Source organism: Podarcis muralis, chromosome 1, assembly GCF_964188315.1.
Source record: "Podarcis muralis chromosome 1, rPodMur119.hap1.1, whole genome shotgun sequence".
In the NCBI taxonomy this organism is placed as follows: Eukaryota; Metazoa; Chordata; class Lepidosauria; order Squamata; family Lacertidae; genus Podarcis; species Podarcis muralis.
In genome coordinates, this window is record NC_135655.1 from 69682741 (window position 1) to 69704335 (window position 21595).

Sequence of the window (21595 nt, forward strand, 5' to 3'; positions counted from 1 at the left end):
AGAAAAGTATTTGTAAATAAATTAAATATTTTCAGGTGGGGAGGAAAAAGACGCACAACATAACCACTTCTGTTTTTCTCAAAAGCCAATGGAAGATAAAACATAAAGACCTTAAAAATGATGCATTACTTGCCTACTTAATGTCAGGAAAAAGAGATTCTTATTTTTTTCTTTCCTTAGGTAAATGATCTCTTCTTTTTCTTCTGTGTTCTAGATTTTGCGTGGGAGACAAATTTTTCCTGAAGAACAACATGATCTTGTGTCAGATGGACTATGAGGAGGGGCAGCTGAACGGGAGCTTTGAGCCCCAAGTTCAATAACAAACCCTGCTTTGCTGAAACACTGTGGGATGGACGTTCAGCCGCACTAGCAGTGAAGGACGTCTGTCAGCTTGCCTGCAATATTTTTTTAATTCTCGGTCCACAAAGGACTCTATACATTGTAGTATTTTCCCCCCTCCCCACAACACAAAGCAGTTACAATTTTAGATGTACAGTTGTGCCTGCTTAGCTGAGCACTGCATTGCCTGTATGTTCGTGAGTTTTTGGGGGGGATATTTGGGGGAGGGCTCTGTACAGTCTGTTTTTTCTGTATATAAACTGGAACATTTATTTTATGAAAAATGTAATGCAATTTTATTACAGGTGTGAATTAAAAAAAAATATGAATGTTTCCTGGCCATCTTTAAGCGATTATTTGCTCTGGCGGTATTCATATAGGAAAAAGCCATGTCACTCAGTGCACACCAGTTTCTCCATGTGGAAGTTCTCAGAGTGGTCTGAGATTGTAGAAGAGAAGTTCTGTCCTGTGGCTCGTCAGTATTCTAAGAATCAGGTTTAAGAAAAGAGGAGGACAATAGTTCATCCTAGCCTTCTCTATGACATACCTTTTATTTCTGCGTTCAGGGAGCTTCTCTTCGATACTGAATACGTAATATTTAAACCAGCCAGCAGGAATATAGGAAGCTACCTATTGGTCCATCTGGCTCAATATTGTCTACCCTGACAGACAACATGCTGAAAATTGAATCTGGGACCTTCTACGTGAAAAGCAGGTATTCTACCAGTGAGCTACGATCCTTCCCACCGAGCCACAGCAACCTGGAGTGACATATGCCAGGAAATCAGGGGTCGCCAATCTGACCCCCCAGAGTTCCAGTCCCCCCCTGCTCCATTGAAAAGAGACTTGGAAGATGCATTCTGTTGTAGTCAATCTAATAGCTTGTGTTGCGTGCTTGGCTGCCGTGTGTGTGTGATGCCCACGATGGTTTCATCTGCTTGCAAACCACAGTCCTGGGTTTGGACATAATGAGAAACCAAACCTGATTGTGGGTTTATGGTATGTTTTGCTTGTGTGAGGGGAAGAGTCAAGAGGGAGCAATCAGGCAGCATACACCAACATCCTGCTCAGTCATGGTAAACCACAATAGGCCAGAAACTATGGTTTATCCTGATGTGCAAATGTGACTGCTCAAACAAGCCATGGTCTCTTTCATCTAAGGTGGGTTAGTTGCCCCACTACCTCCTTTGTGAGAAGCCCTTTGCATCACCCATTATCACACCATTAGAGAAACAAGGCAGGTTATAGAGATAATTTGGCTTTCATCATAACCCTGAGCAAAAAAAGAGGGGAGGGAGAAACCAGTCCTAAAGCACCACTCCCTCCCCTATCTTCAATCTTCACAAAACCTTTGCAGCCCTCTTTGATAACCCTTACCTCTCAAAAAGTCCTCCCCACTGTAACCACTTTTTCAATAGGAATAGTCCCACCACCCCAGTACTAAACTTTCGGTGGCAGCAGAAGAAACAAGTGCTTGAAATGACTTGGGCCCTTGGAATATAAAAGGTGATGGGTGGGTTTTTTTGCAGAACAAGGGCTTTTCATGGGAAGCAAGGGGAGGAGTGCTGGTCGTGGCTGAGAAGAGGAGCACAGAAGAAAGCTTGTGGCAGGACTGCTGTGCTTGGTAGCACTTCAGAGAGAGGAGATGGGACAGAAACATGTAAGAGCAGATTACAGTTCCATTTCTAGGAATTCCTGGGGCTTGTGGAAAGGGAGGTGATGAAACAGCGCAAAAGACTATGATGAAGGACATCCAACAGCAGGAAAGAAGGATGTCAGCATTAAACAAAATGCTCCCCAAAAGCAACAAAGAGATGTGAGCCTCAGTAAGGTGCCCCAAGAAGAACATGTTCAGATAGCTGAATTGCAGAACATGTTTGGGGAAATGTCATGACTTGATGTTTTTTTTTAGGTACTAACTAAGGGAAAGGACAGTTGCAACTTGGCGTCAACCTCAGTGAGACATGAAACGCATGTATGACTGCATTTACCATTTAGGATTTAACTTCCCTGCCTGCACAGACACATGCCGTGGTCCCAATGCAAAGTGGCAACTTTCCTCCCAAAACCAATACAAACTTTCTCCTCCCCAGGCACCATCCCACTGACATTGAGATAGATGTTGTATCTCTCTTCACACAAGTGCCCATTAATGAAGCCTTGACAGCCATTCAAAACAAATACAATCCCCCCGAATACATCTTGGACCTGACCAACCACTGCCTAACCAACACGTACTTCATCCACAATGGACAAAGATACAAACAGATAGAAGGAGCACCTATGGGATCACCCCTCTCACCGGTCATCGCAAACCTGTACATGGAACACTTTGAAACCAATGCTTTAGACAAGTCAGAACACAAACCCAAACTTTGGCTCAGATATGTTGACGACACCTTTGTAATTTGGCCACACGGGAAGGAAAAACTGGACAGCTTCCTCACACATCTCAACAGCCTACACCCCAAAATACAATTCACTATGGAAATAGAAGCCAACAACCAACTTCCCTTCCTTGACGTCCTAATCTACAAAAAACCTGATGGCTCCCTAGGACACACTATCTACCGGAAAAAAACACACACCAACCGCTACTTACATGCACAATCACACCACCACCCTGCACAAATAAACTCCGTAGCCAAGACTCTCATCTCCAGAACCAAACGCCTGGCTGACAAAGACCACTTGACAACTGAGTTACAGAATCTCTCAAATGTGTTAATTGCCAATGGATACCAGCAAAACAGGGTTACGAAGCTAATCCAAAAAGAAACACCCCCCAAAAACCAAGACACAGAAGAAAACAATGGCATGGCCCTCCTTCCGTATATCAAGGGCACTACAGATAAAATTAGCAAAATCCTCCATAAACACAATATCAAAACAGCCTTTTGCGCCAACCAAAAAATAGCCAATATCCTCAGAAACCCCAAGGATAAAATCCAGTTGGAAAACCAAGGGGTCTATGAAATACCCTGCAAAGTCTGCCCAGCCACGTACATTGGACAAACAAACAGACGAATAAATGCACGTATCGCAGAACACAAGAATGCCGTCAAAAAAGAAGAAAAAACTTCCTCTCTTTTCCAACACATGAAAGAAACAGGACACGAAATTAATTTTGCAGATTCCAAATTGCTCTCTAACATGGAACATCACCACAAGAGAATAATCATGGAAGCCATCGAGATAGAGAAACACCCTCACAACATGAACAAGCGTGACGACACATCCTGCTTGCCAGACATCTGGAAATTAGCCCTCCCCACAAAAACTGACACCAGATCCAGAGGCACACAGAACGCCATCACCAATCAACCACACCAGACCCAAACCCAGACCCTCTCCACAGATAAATTACAGACACCATCCAGTAGCCAAACCATGGTGGCACCTCCGGATGCTGCACCCCCCTGCAATCCCTACACAGATCTGGCTGGCACAGGCCACAAAACCACAGCTCGCCCCTATACACGAAGCCAAGCCAGAGCACAACCAAGTGCAGTACACCCATCTTCTCAGAAAAACTCTTCACAAAGTTCAAGAGGTCAAGACACAAAGGCTTTAGCAACTAATCCACACCTAATGACCCACCTAAGTGGTACTCAGGATATCACTCAAGAAATCACTCAAGATATCCCTCAAGCAATTAAGGAACAAAAGAAGAAAAGGCACACTAGCCTGGGAACTTCCTCTCTGCCCAGAACATTGGAGGCTATACACCACACCTCCTCAACAGTATTTATAGGAACTCAAACACTGAGATCCTGCTCTGTTCCAGTAACAAGAAGCCGAAAGCACCAGCCTGAAGATGACGAGTGAGACCTCGTCGAAACGTCGCCTAGACACCCCAACTTTTACACGGGAAGACACCCGAGGACACCAAAACCTGCATATATATATATATATATATATATATATATATATATATATATAACACAAGGTGTACATAATGCATTCACACATACACTCCCAACCACAATCCATTCCGGAGGCCCGTCTGGAAGTTGAAATGGGTCTCTGGGAGAGGTGCCGCTGTGCGCAGGCGTGGGTGGCAATTGCCCGCTCCTGTGCATGCGCGAATGGCGATCGCTGCTCCTGCACATGCGCGAATGGCGGCAAACCCGCCGGTTACTTCCGGGTTTGCCATGGACGTTGGGCAAAATGGACGCCAGCGGAAGTGGATGGAAGAAGAGGTTTGACTATTGTATTTTCCAGATCATCACCCGTTTATCAAAAGGTGTTCCCCAGTAATCATTTAGCATGATCCACTCCAATTTACTTGAAAATAAACCACATTGACCTTAGGTATTTACTCTCAAGGAAGGTACCCAGCAGTGCAGCTTGAGCTGACCTCTTGGTTCACCTTCCTTTGATGCTTTTTGCTTCCACGGAATCCAAGATCTGAGAAATGAAGTTGCTAGTGATTTCAAGTAGTTGTCATATTTTTAATGGGAATGTCTTTCTTAGACAGGTTAGATGTGTGAATGTGGAAGCTGTTATTCATGTGCTCAAAATGGTATCCTCAACAGTCACCAGTCTTGCAAGTAATTCTTCTTATGGTCATAATGGTTTCCTAGAGCTTGCCTTCCACCAGGGTAAAACATGGCTCACTTCAGAGATGTTGCACGTCAGGGAGAAGTTTGGACTGGAATACAGCCAGCATCTCTTCTCACAGTGGCCAACCAGATTCCCATGGGTAGCAAACAATCAGGACCTGTGCGCATCAAATAATCTCCCTTCCCATGGTTTCCAGCAGCAGGTATTCAGCCTCTAGAAGTGGAGGTGGAACATAGTCATCAGGGTTTAGTGGCCACCTCAGTTCTACAGATGCCAAATGCCTGCTATCTCTCTTCCCTCCTCCCTCCGTCCCCTGCCTTTCTGAGAGTGCAAGCATCATGTCGATCATACTGTCATGTGATCTGGGCACCTGTATCGTGTGTGGTGCTGTACTTGCTCCTCCACCATGCAAAAATTCGCTAGCTGGTAAAGATCTGAACTGGAACCATCACAGCTCATTCTGCTGTAATGCAGATGCAGGCCATGCTGAGTTAACTTGAGAATGGCTGTGCAAGCAGCTCTGGTGCCAGGTCCATGCCAGAGATACCCACAATTGAAACGCCCCAAACCTAAGCCCCAGGGCAACAGGTCCACTTTTCTCTTGTCAATCTGCCAGCTGCAGTTCTTGTTGTTTTCCCCAAAACTTTAGTATAAAAGAGGGAGATTTGGAATGCACACATGAATCGCTAGAAAGTTAGTTGCACTTCAGGGCCATAGCACAGCTCGCTGAGGCTCCGGGAATCTCATTTGTTTAGCATCTTCGCCACATGGACTCCCATGCAAATCCTGTTTGCATTTCCCTGCCTTTCATCTCGTTGCATTCAGAACAGCTCAATGCTCGTGTGCCCATGCAAATGGCTTTTTGAATTATTTCCACGATGTAAGTTTGGCAAGCGAAAAAAAAACATTTGTAAAAAAAAGAAATAAATCGCAAGGAATTATTGATCGGCTTTCACAGAAGCTGCAACAAAACAGCCAGAATTTCACATAAAACCTGGGAGAGAGATTGTACAGAATCTATATAACGGTGTACATAAATATATATGTGTGTGTTGAATAAGGCCCTCCTGCCGTGACCCACATTCTTAGGTGCAAAGGAATGATTTCCTTTTTTAAAAAAAGTGGAATAAAAATGCAATCATGAATTTTGTGTGAACACTGCAAATTTGCTTAATAGAAACAAGTATTGAAGACCAGACCTGCCGCTGAATAATCGTTGCAGCTCTGAAGAACGGAAACGGGGGGAGGAACCTTTTGATGGTGCTGTACTCATCACTTGGCATAAATATTCATTCACGAAATCAGAGCCGGGTAAATGGCACTTAGTATTAGCAGATAGCCTTTTTGCTGATAAAGATAACCACCTCTTAATCAGTTTAGTGACCACTGGCCTATAGTGAGGCATTTAAGCTTTTGAATCAGACCCTGCATTGAGAACAAGTTAATCCCTGCCCCTGGTGCTTGAACCTTAATGAATCTTACTTTTGAGTCCATTTATAGATGCTGCTGGATGCAGCAAAAAGAAAAAAAGTGCATGCTGCTCAACTTCTGAGGCCTGGTTCACGTGGCCATGTGGTTCTAGAAACAAACCATGCAGAGGCAGAGAGAGAGAGAGATGTAACTAGAGGTCTAGAAAGGCAAAACAGGAGTTACTTATCAGGCATAGGTACCACAAAATTCGGATTGGTCTGGTAAATAGGAAATCAGATGGCACATACCGTCAGGTGTTCAGATGGGAGTCTTTCTCAGCCCTACCTAAAGATGCTGGAGATTTTACTGAACCTGGAATTTTTTGAACTCAAAGTATTACTCTGTCACTGAACAATGGCCTTTCTACTTGCAGGGATTTTAACCTTTCCCCTGCACCCTAAAAATCTGTTCTGGACTGCTGAAGCCTTAGCTGTTAATAGATCATGACAATCCACTCTTGCTTTGTAAATTTAGAAACCACAGGAATTCTAGGACTGACCAACAGTTCAGTGATGCAGGAAGAAGTCCCTGCCTGACCGGATTCCGGTAAAAACAAAAAAGAAGATCCCGTAAAAGTAGAGTTTGTCTGCACCCGAAACTGAACAATGATCAACTGTGATCATTGTATTGGAAAGTGTTTGGTCTTGTTTTAATTCAGGCTTACACCATGTTGGAATAACCAAAGCTGTCTTCTCCCACCGAATCCGTAATGCTGTGGTGATTGTTCTGCCAATGCTGACTTCATTTCCATTCTACCTCTTTCACTTCCCAGTACATCTGTATTTCAGAGAGCCGCTGCTGCTGCCGCCGCCGCCACAACCACCTTTTCCCTCGACTGCATTCCTTTCATTGGCCAGGCCAGCTCCAGGCAATCTTAACTCTCGCGAATTCATATCTTTCCAAAGAAGTTAATCTAATATTAACAGCAATTTGTTACCGTGCTATTAGCTTAATTTGAATTACAAAAAGCTGCTGCATTTGCAGCTCAACTCTGAGCCGTTCATTTGTAAGCTTTATCCAGCCTCTGTGCTGTTAACGATCACTCACTTTGCTGAGAGCGATACGCCAAAAAAAAGAAAAAAGAAGAAGAAGAAGAGGGGAAGGAGGAGTGGGGGGTAGAAGAAGAATCTCTTTGCCACGGCTGGCTGTAGCAAGTTACATATGGCAGACAGGGGGAAGCATAATGAGAAGTGTTCACTAATTGGCTGGGTGGTGAAAGATAGTCTGAAGAACTCTTTCAGCGATAAGGGCTACAGAATGAAGATCTGTGCATGTCCTGGAAATGGGAGAGTCCGCCGAATACAAATACAATACTGCTCTTCCAGTAATACCGCTAAAGAGTAGACAGCAGTTTTCCCTTGTGGCAAATGTATACAGTAAATGTCTTTAGTATGGAAATAAGCAGACATATGGGCACAACAGCAGACATTTCTAATACCAACAGATTCCTGACGCATTTAGATGCTGCTTCCACGCTCTTCGTCAACGTGTGCATTAGGGTTTTCCGAGATTTATCTACTGCCAAAGTAAGTATCTGTCTTTTTGCCGGCAAATTCTTGTAAGAGTAGGGAGGGGAAAGGAAGAGGAATGCTGATGAACGCAATGAGGAAAGCTTTGCCCCCTCCTCGGCACTTACACACACACCTTCCCAGCTTCGCTACGCTTAGCTCAGATCTCCAACGGAGGAGGGCTGGGATGTAATTGGATGGAGGTCCTCCAAACGAAAGCTCGGCAGCAGATAAAATGCTGACAGCAGCTCAGTCCCTTCGGCAGTATGCCGCAGTCTGCCACTCTATAAAAGGGAATGGCCCTGGTAATTCTGGGCTAATTGTTGGCCATGATGGGCATTGACCTGATCAGATTTGAGGCTGAATTTGCTGAGTCACTTTTTAATAGGGAGAGGATGTTCCAAATGTCTGTTCACTGTTCTCATCCACTACCGAATACCATCTTTTCTTGGGAGACTTTCAGCGTGGTCCACAAACTGAGCTTATCTTCACCCTGTTGGAGTGGCGGGCCAGTTCAGATGGGAAAGTGTTTAAGATGAAATCTGTGTCAAGGTCATTGGTTGAAGATGTAAATCAAGTTTAATATATGTTTGGCTCGCAACATGCTTTGGAAAGAAATGTGCTAAAATGTGTGAGGTGTTTTAAATATATATTATATTAAACCCACGAAAATGGCATTGCAGCTCCTTCAGAGTTCTGAAGGGTGCAACTAGTGTGTTTTTTAAAAAAAAATCTTTAGGGGTACTTTCATTTTGACTCAAGAAAATCACCATTTTACAGTTCAAATCGGGGGAAATAAATACAGTAAATGGACAAAAGTACAAAGATTCACAAAATGTTTAGGGGTATGCGTACCCCTGCATACCCCCAGAAAAAAGCACTGGGTTCAACTGAATAGAACTTCCTCACTGTGTGTACCACATGTTAAAACCTGAGGCATCGAGTGGTGAGGGACCTCCATGTGTTCTTTAGCCCTCAAAGGCTCATCAATAGAATAGTCGTATCTCCAGGTGTCAATTCAAGCATAATAGCGTTCAAAGGAAACATGTCCCAGCTTTTGTCCAGCACAGAAGCTCTTACATTTAAATAAGGAAGAGAGATTTATTCTGGCAAATAACAGCACTGGCTCAGCAGCAGACACAGAGTTCAGGAATCATGATTCTGGAGTTTAGGAATCAGGCAAAAAGTTTAGAACTAGTTAGAAGCAGCAAAGATGTCCCAACCCTTTCCATATGGTTCCACAGCTCCCCCCAGCCTCCACCAGGGCTCTCTATTTAACTGGAAGGTCAGGCAGAGGAGAAGACACCCCTTCTCCTGCTTCCAAAATGGCTGAAGTTGGGACACAATGGGGACTCTCCTTACCAACCCCAGTTCCCACCATTTAGGCCCCTTCTCTGTTTCCTTCTCCTCCTCTTCCTCCTCCTCCTCCACCAGGGCCCGGCAATCCAAACTCAATCTCGACTATACTGTCAGGCCCATGACAAAGACAATACAATTGTCCATGGGGTCATCTCATGTGTGAACCAATCCATGGAATCAGAGGTACAAAAAAGTCATTTAATCCAATCCTCTACCTTCAATATAGGGCTATCCATCAGTTCACCACAGATCACACAGTCCTGGGCTCAGTGTTCTAGAAGCTCGCCTGAGTAGCCCGTTCTTGATAGAATAGCCTGACTTGCCTGAGAAAGACGCAAGCTATTGTGCTATTGTGGGCTCAGTAATGATGAGCCCTGTTAGAAAATGTTGTCTGTCTTCCACTTCTCCCTAAGTCTTAACATGCCTATTGCAGTATTTCCTCTCTGACCTAGAACGTTTTCCAGAAGATACCGTGAAGTGCTGAATTGATTTTGTGGGCATTACACCGGTATGAAATTATGAATGGGGTCCAAGAAGGTCCACTATGATAGCTTCATTAGATTCTGTTTAATGAACTCTTACCTTCTACTTGACATAGTCTTTCTGGTATGTATGTCGACATTATTCCTCTATCAATGCTACATTGACTTTGGTTTTGAACTCATACCCAACTTCACACTCTGCTATAATGCTGTCAACTCACATTTTGTCACATTAAATACAGTAAAACCATTCAGATCAAATGTTGGGGGGTTTTTTGGAAGCTAGTTGACATTTGTCATTTCTCCATTTTTCACAACTGCCAAGTTTTCCTTTCAGTGCCACTGACTTTTAATTTTTTCCGTCTATAACTTTTCCTTTGTTCTCAGTTTAATTTACCACAGACATGCTTTTCTTTTCTTTCAACATTTATTTCTTCAACATGAATTGTTTTCCTAGTTCTCCTATAATTTCTGACTAGATTATCGTCATGTTATAAGCCATGAGTTTCTTGGTTGTTTTTGCTGTTAAGAGGCTGCCTCTCCAGAGTTTTTGTCTTTCTTAATGAGCACCCAAGAGGTCTTTGAAACATCTGTTAGATTTCTGTCAGTATCTCTTATCATGGCTGTGCTAGCTGGAGCTGATAAGATATCTGCTGCAAAACAGCCGACGGGCACCAGGTTGGCAAACACTGCCTTATCAGGGACCCTTATTTCCTTTAAAAGTAATTAGCATGCATTTCTCAGATATAGAACATAACTCTATTGGATCTACCTTGGGAGATAGTACTGAGGGTGTTTATATTCCCCTATGAATATTGGCATGGAGAAGTCCCAGGTTAATCTGTTACCTACTTCTGGCTTTAATATTAACAAATCTTTTAAATAATATATTGGAACAATTTGATTTGATTATTTGATTGTCTTATTTACACGAATCTAATGCACACTCAATTTTCAAAACCTTGAAACCAAAAACAATTTGCTATATCAGTGGTGTTTATCAAGTTTACAATCAAACCTAATGCGCCACCAAATCTAATGCACACCGTAATCTTCACAACGTAATTTGGCCAAAAAAAAGGTGTGTTTGAGTAAATACAGTATTTAATTTCTATACCACTTAGTATAGGAAAAATATCTTTTCACCTGGAACACATAGGCCATTCATCTTAAAAGGCTGATCCTAAAGGTGCAATAGAAATCCTGGAGGGTAGTCTTATGTGTATTACAGACCACTTATAAAACCAGGCCATAATATGAGGACACATGAATCAGCCACCTTTTTGCTAGTAAGCAAGTCTCAATCAAGTCAGTGCCTATATAGGAGATCCCCTGGGAATACCATCTTCATTTCTCTAGTAAAATAAAGGTGGGCTACGTATGTTGTAAATAAACCAGGGTTTGCCATGGGCACCAGTCACAAAATGGTTGCTCTGGGGCCTTGTAAGAGAGGCTGCACTACTGCAAACAGGAACTGAGGAGGAACAGCAAAGAGCTTCTAAACTAGTGCATTGTGGATAGACAGATAAACTTTATTCGCATTAGCCAACGGCCATAGCAACATAAAACAAGCAATATATACAATTAAAAAGACAACAATGGGTAAAAAGGGCAATCAAACGACCAAGATTATCGTTCAGATAGTGGCCCTTAATCTCATTGCACCCTCGATAAACCTAGCAACCTTTGCTGTTGTCTGATCATTTTGATCTGATAAAAGAAAGGACAATGTGGCCGCAGATGGGCGGCCTGGGATGGTAAGTAAGAGTGGGGTAATGATCTCATTCCTCAGAACTTTATAAAGGGGGCAGGACAGGAGAACATGCACCACTGTATCCAGATTGCCATCTTCACGGGGGCAGAGTCGTTTCTCAGTTGGAATCTTTTGGTATCTGCCCTCAAGTATGGCAGAGGGCATCAACTGGCCAGATTGGATGTGCATTGTGGATTATTGAGGGAATCTTGACTGAAACCTCACAAATAATAAACCTTGCTAAAGTGATACCTCGATATCAAGGAACAGATTGCCTTCAGGTGCAAGGAGGAGCTCACATGAGTTAATGATCCACTATTCCAACATAAAGGGACGTGGGTGGCGATGTGGGTTAAACCACAGAGCCTAGGACTTGCTGATCAGAAGGTCGGCGGTTTGAATCCCCGTGATGGCGTGAGCTCCCGTTACTCAGTCCCTGCTCCTGCCAACCTAGCAGTTCAAAAGCATGTCAAAGTGCAAGTAAATAAATAGGTACCGCTCCAGCGGGAAGGTAAACGGCGTTTCCGTGCACTGCTCTGGTTCGCTGGCCACATCACCTGGAAGATGTACACCGGCTCCCTTGGCCAATAAAGCGAGATGAGCGCCGCAACCCCAGAGTCGGTCACGACTGGACCGAATGGTCAGGGGTCCCTTTACCTTTACTATTCCAACATAAACCGTTGCACATAGAAAACAAGATGTGAACGGGAGCAATTCTAGTCTAGCTTTCCCCAGAATGTGCTAGTTTTCTGTCTTGGGGAAAAACATTATATGGAATATAGCAGCATGCAATCAAGAATGCCCCCACCAGTAGTGTTAAGTGGTGTGGTCCAGGCTCACCTCAGTGAGAAGCAATCCATCATTTTCTGACAGGGTATAATAGCTCAATGGGTATAGCATTGAGCAGATGCAGCAACAGATGCAGCAGCAAATGCAGGATTTCTCCTTGGCTCACAGCGATTGCAGTTACAGGTCAGGAGTTGGCAAAACACATGTTCACCAGAAGGTTCGGCTAATGCTCATTGTCCCCCTCAAAGGTGATAGTGGAAATTCAGCATATAACTTGTTCTGAAATACAGACGAGGTTGGGGGCCTTAATTCTTAAAGGTAAATGGAAGTCAGACTAACTAAATATTTTAAAGACAAATACCATCAACCCATTTTTCAAGCAATTAACAGATTTTACCTTCATTTAAAGATGAAAGTTAATGAGGAGATGACCCACTTTAACAGGCTGCAGCAGCAGAGCAGAGCAAACTAGATAAGGTGGTCCAAACCAAACAGAATCGGCACACACAGCAAAGCATTAAATATTTAAACACCATTTTGGTGAGCGGAGGCGACTCCAGTCCACTTGCCTGCTTTCTTCTTCAGCTGCTTTCGCTAGGCCTATGATGATGCTCTTATTAATCTTAAAAAGTTCCTTGAGCAAATAGTTCCTTTTCCCCCAATCTGCAGGGTAATAGCAGTAGATGGATTCTCCCTCCCAGACAGCATGAATCATTTCATTATGGCTGGACACCCAGAAAAACTGAATTTTGGAAGATTCAGAATGGATTTTTTAAAAGCACTTCTTCATGCAGCACTATGGAACTTTCTCCCCTGGGAAGCAGTGATGGCCACCAACTTGGAGGGCTTTAAGAGAGGATTTGACATTTTCCTTTCTTTTGAATAACCTAAAAATGTTATTTATTTAAGCTGCAGCTGCTACTGGTAGCCCCAAAATGGAAAACGAGTGAGGTCCCAACGAAAGAAGAATGGCAACTCAAACTGATGCGCAGCTTGCAGACCTAACATATAGAATAAGAGAACAAGAAGATTGGGAAATGTTTATAGAATATATGGGGGGGGCATGATAGTATACACTTGAAAACGTCGGCAGCATTAAGATAAATTCAACAGTGTAAATAAGTTTTGATGGATGTAAAAATGGAATACTGAATGGTTTAGTTTATGTAAAATATGTTATGCAAAATGAACCATGGAAAAGAGAAGAAGGGAAGTCGTTGATATCTTAAGGTGGTTTAAATGAATGTTCTAAATTGTAAAACAGAAAATTTAATAAAAATTAGAGAGGGGCGGGGAGAGAAGGAGAGGGGGGCGGTTTGACAAATTCATGGAGGAGAAGACTATCAATGGCTCCTAGTCACGATGACTTTGCTCTGCTTCCATGGCTTGACTACCAGTTGCTGGAAACCCCAGGAGGAATGAGCGCTCTCATGCTCAAGTCCTGCTTGCAGGTTTCCCACAAGCATCTGGTTGGGCCCTTTGAGGTTGCTGGACTAGATGAGCCAATGGCTTGATCCAGCAGGCTCTTCTTACAGTCTTATGTTCTAACTCATGGCTGAACGTAAGAAGGATGACCATTCCCATCTAAATTAGGCTGGAGCAAGCTAACCAGGAGTGGTCTTCTTTGTGAAAGCACAGTGAGCTCAGATTAGCTGTGGTGCTGAAGAGCAATCCCTAGACTGCTCTGAAGCAGCCCGTTCTTTAATTCTAACTGCACGTCCTTTGCACCTGACTCTAGCTGGTAGATGTTGAGGTTCTAATAAAAAACAAAATAGACCTGACAAGTCCAAAGTTCGCCCAGCCCTGCTTCAGAAGAATGCCACTTTTGGTGCAATGTTTTTTGGTTTTTCTCCTGAGCCTGATCTCACAGAGCAATTGGAAAGAAAACATTTTCCAGGTGTGAACAGTGCTGCAGCATTGCTTATGTACCGAGAATACTGTGGCATTCAAGTGCATGTGCTGGGGTGGTCCAGACCTGGGTTTGAGTCTGACGTTGCTGCTTGTGATCAGCTGGGTTCATCGTCTGCTTTTCAAAGTGGCCAGGGAAGACAGGCATTTGAACATGTCACTCCTGATGAAATACTGCATAGACCAGGTGTGGGAAACCTTTGGTCCTCTGGATGTTGCTGAACTGGAACTCCCATCCTCCCTGGCCATTGGTCATGCTTGCTAGGGCTAATGGGAGCTGTAGTTCAGAACATCTGGAGGGTCAAAGGTTCACTTCCCCTGGCATAGACTATGTTTGTGAATGGCATTTGAAATTCTTATGGGGGGGGGAGAGAAATCACCAGTTGAGCAATTAATCCTGAATGAGTGTGCCAGACGTCGATATATGCTTCATTGAAAACAGAACTTTGTGTCATACAAAGTAGGGGCTTGTGCACTAGGGACTAGCATAAAACCCCAGTTGAAAAGTAAAACAGGAGCTCCGTGGGACTTACTCCCAGGCCGTTGTGTATAGGATGGCAGATGGAAATTATCAGACATTTGTAGAGTTGCGATATTTAAATGGAGGATGGGAACAAAACTAGACCCCTTTGGCCCTGCCTATATGACCTCTTTGTCCACAAAGCAGCCCCACCAGGCCTAGGGATCACGAGCCATCTTAGTACCTTGCAGGTAGAGGGCTAAATTTGTGCGCTAGTGCAGTGTTTCCCAACCTTGGGCCTCCAGCTGTTTTTGGACTACAACTCCCAGCATCCCTAGCTAGCAAGACCAGTGGTCAGGGATGATGGGAATTGTAGTTCAAAAACAGCTGGAGGCCCAAGGTTGGGAAACACTGCACTAGTGCCAGGATTAGCCCTGGTGCAAGGGAATTCCTGCCACCCACGCAAGACATATTCCCAGATCTGCTCTGGAGGGTTGTGGTGAAATTCAGGACAGATTTTGGGGAGTGGGCTCAGGGGGAGAAGAATGGGAGCCGCCTGCCAGTGTGTTGGCTGATTGAAGAGAAATGGACTGGGGGGGGGGGGGCGTGTCTTGGTTTAATGCTGGGGTCTGTAAGGACAACCTCTTGAAGCAGGACTGATCATCTGGGTTTCCTGTTGCCAATAAATAGTTTAGACGATTGATGTCATATTCAATCAGAGATTAGAATACATAGATAACAAGTTGTGTTGGTAAAGGGGTTTGCAAGCTTCCCAAGCCCTGCAGGTGCTATTACTTTTCAGTGTAATAGCTGAAGCCCATCTAAAATTCGCGATCTTCATGCTAGGAAGCCAAATGGGCTTCAGGTGTTACAGTGGCAATGAATTTAAAAGGTGGTAAAATTGACGCACATCACATTTATAATCAAACGGAAGGTGTTTTTTTATTTAGACAGTTCCGTATTCAGCACAAACTGATCTATCGCTACATGTGATTACACAAGAAACAGCATATAAAACATTACTAAAAGCATGCTGTAAAAAAACAAAAAAACAAAACCCCGCATACATTGGGAGATTTGTCCTTGAAATGATCTATGACTGATCAGCTCTTTTACCATCCTATGAAACTGCATTCAGCACAGGAACCCCACTGCGTATCTAAATATTCTCATTTGCAGCCTTCAGTGCCATAGGACCAGCCCATGCAGTTCATCCAACATATATGTCATTGTATATATTTGAATGGATGGGTGGCTGGATGGGATGCTTGGTAAACAGGGTTAATGAATCTACTTTGCTGTACAAAAGCCTCCAGGCATTACAAGATTTGGGCTGCAATCCAAAAAAACCCCAATGCTGGGCTGGTGTCTTTGTATGGATTGGGTAGAAGGACCCTCTGCCCAGCCCTGATGGTCTCTGCCCATCTCTGGCAGCTTCTGCCCATTGAATGGGTAGGATACAGGGCTGCTGCAGCATCCCCACTGACAGCAACCAGCAGAGGCACCCTACAATGGGACATTCCGGGATGGGCTAGGGCTGATCTGCTCTGTGGTCTACAGTTTTCCAAGCATGCACGCACAACTATAATGTTGGAATGATACTTATAGGGACAGGAGCCGTGAGTTCATGGTAGAGTGCATGTGTTGCTCCCAAGTTAGCATCTTCAGTTTAAAGGAACGTGGGGCAGGGAGAGGCCTCTGCTCCTAGAGAGTTGTTGCCAGGGCCAGATGGACCAGATGGACTAATATTCTGACCTGTTTATAAGACAGCGCTCTATGCCCTAACCAGATACAGTGGGGCGCAATACCATGTGCATCCTAGGAATGTACCTTCTCATTTGTTTTACAATGAAGTTGGAAATCTGCAACCCCGTCTATGCCATGTAGTTCACGTGCGGCCTGCATCACTTCTGTATGCCAATGTGGCTGCACACTGCGTGCAGCTTTTGTTGACCTGGATGAAGTATTTTATGAGTCTATCTCATTCTTTAAAGATTTATATCATAAATAAAGGGAACAAAGCTTAACACTTTTTAGGTTCACAAACCCAATCATTAAATAATTCCTCTATCGTCTGCAAGAATTAACTGTGTATATAAGAAACCTTCGTCTACAAAATAACCACTGGCATCATATGGCAATCTTAAAACTCAGAACAGCAAGGTTACCAATCTCACTGCTATGTCCGCCCCTCTCCTTGTTTAGGGAGATTCTTTAGCTTCAATAAAAACCAGCATCAATCTCTGCTGTCCAAAAGCTTTCTCTCTCTCCCAGTCTGGCCTCCTCCTTTAATTTGCATTGGTAAAGCATGAAACAAAAATAAGAGTGTCAGTAAACCACTCATTTCAATATAGCAATGCTCTTCTACAAGTGAAGTTTAACCTACCATATTTTTCTGTGTATAACACGCCCCTATGTATAAGACGACCCCATTTCAACAAAAAAATTTGGGGGGAGATTGCCCAGACTTGTTGAGCTTATTTGGGGGGGGGGGGTCACCACCACCAAGCACTCTACAGCCTTCCCGCAAACAGAAGTCGCATGCATTGCCGCAGCCACAAATCATCTGCACGCCCGCCCACCCCTGCTAGCTGTGTATAAGACAACCCGCAATTTTTGCCTATTGTTTCTAATGAAAAAATATCATCTTATACACGGAAAAATATGGTATTGTCAGGGCTGCCTCAGGTCCCAGCTCACAAGAGACCAACGCCAAGTCCAGTTTATATACAAAAATGTTTATTGAAGTTCATTGTACGCTCCACAGCCGAGGCGCGCAACCCCACGTCTGTTACGCTTAGACCGCTGAAGTCCCCTCTGAGTCAGTCCCTCCTCTGCACCAGTTTAAGAGGGCTGTGCTGCTCCACCTCTTCCTTTCCTTCCTTTTCCGCAGGGTCTTCCTGCCCCCTGGGGTTTCGCCCCTCCTGGATTCCCCTGACGCGGAATCCCCAGACAGCTCTTCCCCCCTCCTGCGTGCTTTGGGACCTGGCTCCTCCTCCGGGCTTCCTGTTCTTCCGTGCGCCTCCACATTTGAACTTGGCGCGCGTTCGCAACCGCTAACCTTCCTCTTGACAGTTACACTGCTCCCTGCACTACTCCCTTCCCCTTCCGGGAGGATGTCTTGTTCCGATCTCCCCTCCCTCTCTGCTTTCGGACCTGCTTCTCCTGTCACTCTGGAATCTCCACCCCCTTCACTGCGCTCTGGCGGAGAAGCCGGTCCCAACTCCCAGCTCCCACTTTGGGTTCCCCCACTGGTCCCCTGCTCCTGACGAGTCCCCCCTGTGACTCCCCTTGGCCTGACCACAGGCGCCCCCTTCTGGGAATCCTCCGATTCACTTGAAAGACTCACGGAATCCCTCAAGTCATCGTCATCCTCTTCCTCGCTGCCATGGGATTCTTCCCCCTCACTCTCTGTCTCCTCCCTCACCTGTGCCTCTGTCCCTGAACCCCTGACAGGTATATTGTCTTTCTAGATTTTTATATTATTATTAACATTGTTATCTTCCAGATTCAACAGTTTTTTTAAAAAAACAATGTTTTTGTTCCATACTGGGGGCAATTGACCAAGATGATTTTAAAAATTGAAAAGAATTTCAGGGAAGAAGCAGCTCTAGCATGCCTGACAGAGCCCAGTCCAAGACAAAGTGGAACAGAATTTGGCTCTGGGAAGCATGCAGAAACACTGAATGAACCATCTGCACATTTGCGCTAAGGGCATTACGGAGGAAATGTGTGGCCCGGTTTTGCCATTCCATATGCTTTCCAGCAAACCATTCATGTGGATTTATTGCTGCAGCTGACTCAGGGAGCTTTGCCTTCTCTCCTTGGGCGCTCATGGCTGCATCCTGAGGATATATTCTAGTGCTCATGGAATGGGTGTCCAGGAAGGACTTGATTTAGGAAGAGAGGCATGTTGGAGATACCAGTGCACAGAAGCAAAGGGCTAGTCCATGAAAGAGGACCCAAGAATGCAAGGAGCAGAGCTACAAAGTCTTTTAAAACATATTATAATTTTCTGCCTTTATACGTTCTTAACTGGCCAAAGACAAGTTAAAATTGGTAGCCACTGTGGAATGCCCTCCCATCAGACGTCAAGGAAATAAACAGCTATCTGACTTTTAGAAGACATCTGAAGGCAGCCCTGTTTAGGGAAGTTTTTAATGTTTGATGTTTTATTGCATTTTTAACATTTTGTTGGGAGCCGCCCAGAGTGGCTGGGGAAACCCAGCCAGATGGGTGGGGTATAAATAAATAAATTGTTGTTGTTGTTGTTGTTGTTGTTGTTGATACCAATTAAAGTAATATTCAATAATCTGTTAGAATACAACAGAGCACAATAAAATTAACTCTCAAAATAATTAAACAGAAATTCACTCTTAGCAAGCACAATAAATAATTACTAAACTGCATAAAATACCACAATACATACAAAACTATGTAAAAGGATCAAACTGAGAAACAAAGACACACAACTTATAAAAGTATTATTATTATTATTATTATTATTATTATTATTATTATTATTATTATTATTTTAAAAAACCCAAACTCCTATTCTCCCTTCCCAGCTGCTTCTGCTCTTCTCAAAGTCCTGACCTGGGAGAGGCTATTGCTCAGCTGGACTTGACTGAGGGTGGGGGAGGTGAAGCTCTTTCCCCTTCTTTGCACTTCCCTGCTGAGGAAGCTGGCAAGATGCTGAGAAAGTGGTAGATGTTCAAGGGGTTCTTTCCCTGCGCCTCATCCCTCTTTCTGCTGCCTGTTCACTCGTCAGGTCAGTCTGGCTGAAGCCTCAACATAATGCCTGTGGCAGCAGCTCCATTCTGAAGGTTCCTTAGGCCAGAGGTAGGGCAGGGCGAGTGAAACCAACCACCCCAACCCTCACAATTCTTCCTCTGGAAACAGGCCCCCATGAGGGCTCTTAGGACTGGAGGGTGGGACAAAGCAGGGGGAGAAAGCCATTGCCTGGTGGCCAGCACAAAGTCTCTCACAGCTGCTACGTGATGTGTTCATCCATATAACCAGTGCGTTTTTCTTGGGGGGCGTGGGGATACGCATACCCCTAAACATTTTGTGAATCTTTGTACTTTTGTCCATTCACTGTATGTATTTTTCCCGATTTGAACTATAAAATGGTGAGAGTACCCCTAAACATTTTTTTTTGGGGGGGAGCACTGCATATAACAGCCAGGAAGGTGGGCTGCGCTTGACATCCAATGCCCTTTTAAAATGTTTTGGGGAGGGGGATTATTGGGTTGTCCTTGTTTTGATTTTTATTACGTATTTTGTGTTTTTATATTGTGATTTTATGTTGTGAACGACCTTGAGACCTGCAGGTATAGGGTGGCGTAAATTTTTTAATAATAATAATAATAATAGTGTTTTTTTCTTTAAAACAAAAATTGTTTAGGGGTACTTTCATTTTGATTCAAGAAAACCATCGTTTTATAGTTCAAACTGGGGAAAATAAATAAAGTAAATGGACAAAAGTACAAAGATTCACAAAATGTTTAGGGGTATGCGTACCCCTCCGCCTCCCCGAAAAAAGCACTGAATAATAATAATAATAATAATAATAATAATAAATTACTAAAAAGGCATCATTGCCTATAATGTGTAATCATCTTGCCAATAGCAGTCAGTTCCCAATGTGGCAACTTACTGTTCATGTGCAGACATTTACATGCGCAAGGCACAAGTTATATCTTCTGCCATGTAACTACCAGAGAAATGGAGGAAAGACTGAAACCTAACAGACTAGAGCTCTAGCTATGCTCCTCAATGTCATTGTGAAAGGGCATCCCTTAAAAGCAAAGTTAGAGGGAGGGGAGAGAAAGAGAGAAAGATTTACCAGGATGTGGTACAGGAATACTGAGATTGTTCCTTGCAATTAGGAATGGCTTGTTCATATGGGGAGAGAGCAAAGCACAGACTTTTTTGGGTTTACTTTGGTTTGCGTTATTTCCCCCCATTATACCCCCAGCAAGGAAAATAGCACACAAGCCAATCTTTTTACTCATCCCTGCAAAGTGATGCAGGACTAGCCATGAAAGTTGTGTTTCGACCACACAGTAGCTCCCCAACAAAACTCTGCACTGCAGGTGTCATGAGAGGGTTCCAATATGTTGGAGGGGAATATAAAATCTTCTACAGACCCAAATAAACTGCCCCACACCTGAGCTGCTGACACCATCCAACATGTTCTCCCACAAACCATGTGTCATTGACTGTGCCTAATGGCTCTGTAACAAACAGAAGCATCCTGTTTAGTGCTGACAATGCTGAGGGTGGCAGTTTATGAAATATAATCTGGAAAGGATCCTGATTTACACATCTGCGCCTTCTGCATCAAATTGGACTAGGTCGGTCAGTGCAGTTGCATCTGGTCTTTGTAATGCAGGTTGCAGACAATCACATTCTCTAAAACAATTAATCTTCTCTCCCCTCCACCACCACTTCCAATGTAGAAATACAAAAAAATCTGTCTCTTGGCAGCTTACCTGGCCAACACAGTAAGCATATGACAGATACAGCGTGCCTCATGCCAAGGTGCTTTGTACTGGAATTGAATTTTTCCCCTGCAGTTTATCTTTTTACACAGCATAGTATGTGCAGACAAAGAGGGTTGCGAGGCACAATCGGAGCATTTATGCCATGTAGCAGATCATAGAGTTGTGGGAGAGAAAGGACGTTCTACATCAGGGATGGCCCCCAGTTAGTATTATCAGGCCCTGAAGATCCCATCAAATTTCATCAAGCTGTTGTAAAATGCTTCCTCCAGTTCACTCAGAAGGAATAGAAAACTGTTCTCGAGATGTAAGAATAGGTAACATGAACTGAGTTACAGTGAGTTCCAGCTGGGGGGGGAGCCCTGTATGTAGCTATATATATTTATATGTAGCATTATGCCGGAGCATAATTATAGAGTCCATAATTGAGAAGTTCTTCCTCCTAGCTAGTGTTG

At 43.9% G+C, this 21595-nt stretch overlaps 1 protein-coding gene across 1 annotated transcript in view; it reads left to right on the top strand.

The window, feature by feature from the left end:
• The window catches only part of LMO1 (LIM domain only 1), a 104960-nt gene extending 104288 nt beyond the window's left edge, over positions 1–672 (top strand). The window contains exon 4 of the mRNA XM_028732140.2: positions 215–672. Within this exon, the coding sequence (XP_028587973.1) occupies positions 215–320 (106 nt within the window). The 3' untranslated portion in view covers positions 321–672. The remainder of the gene's footprint in view (positions 1–214) is intronic.
• The last annotated feature ends 20923 nt before the right edge of the window (positions 673–21595 follow it).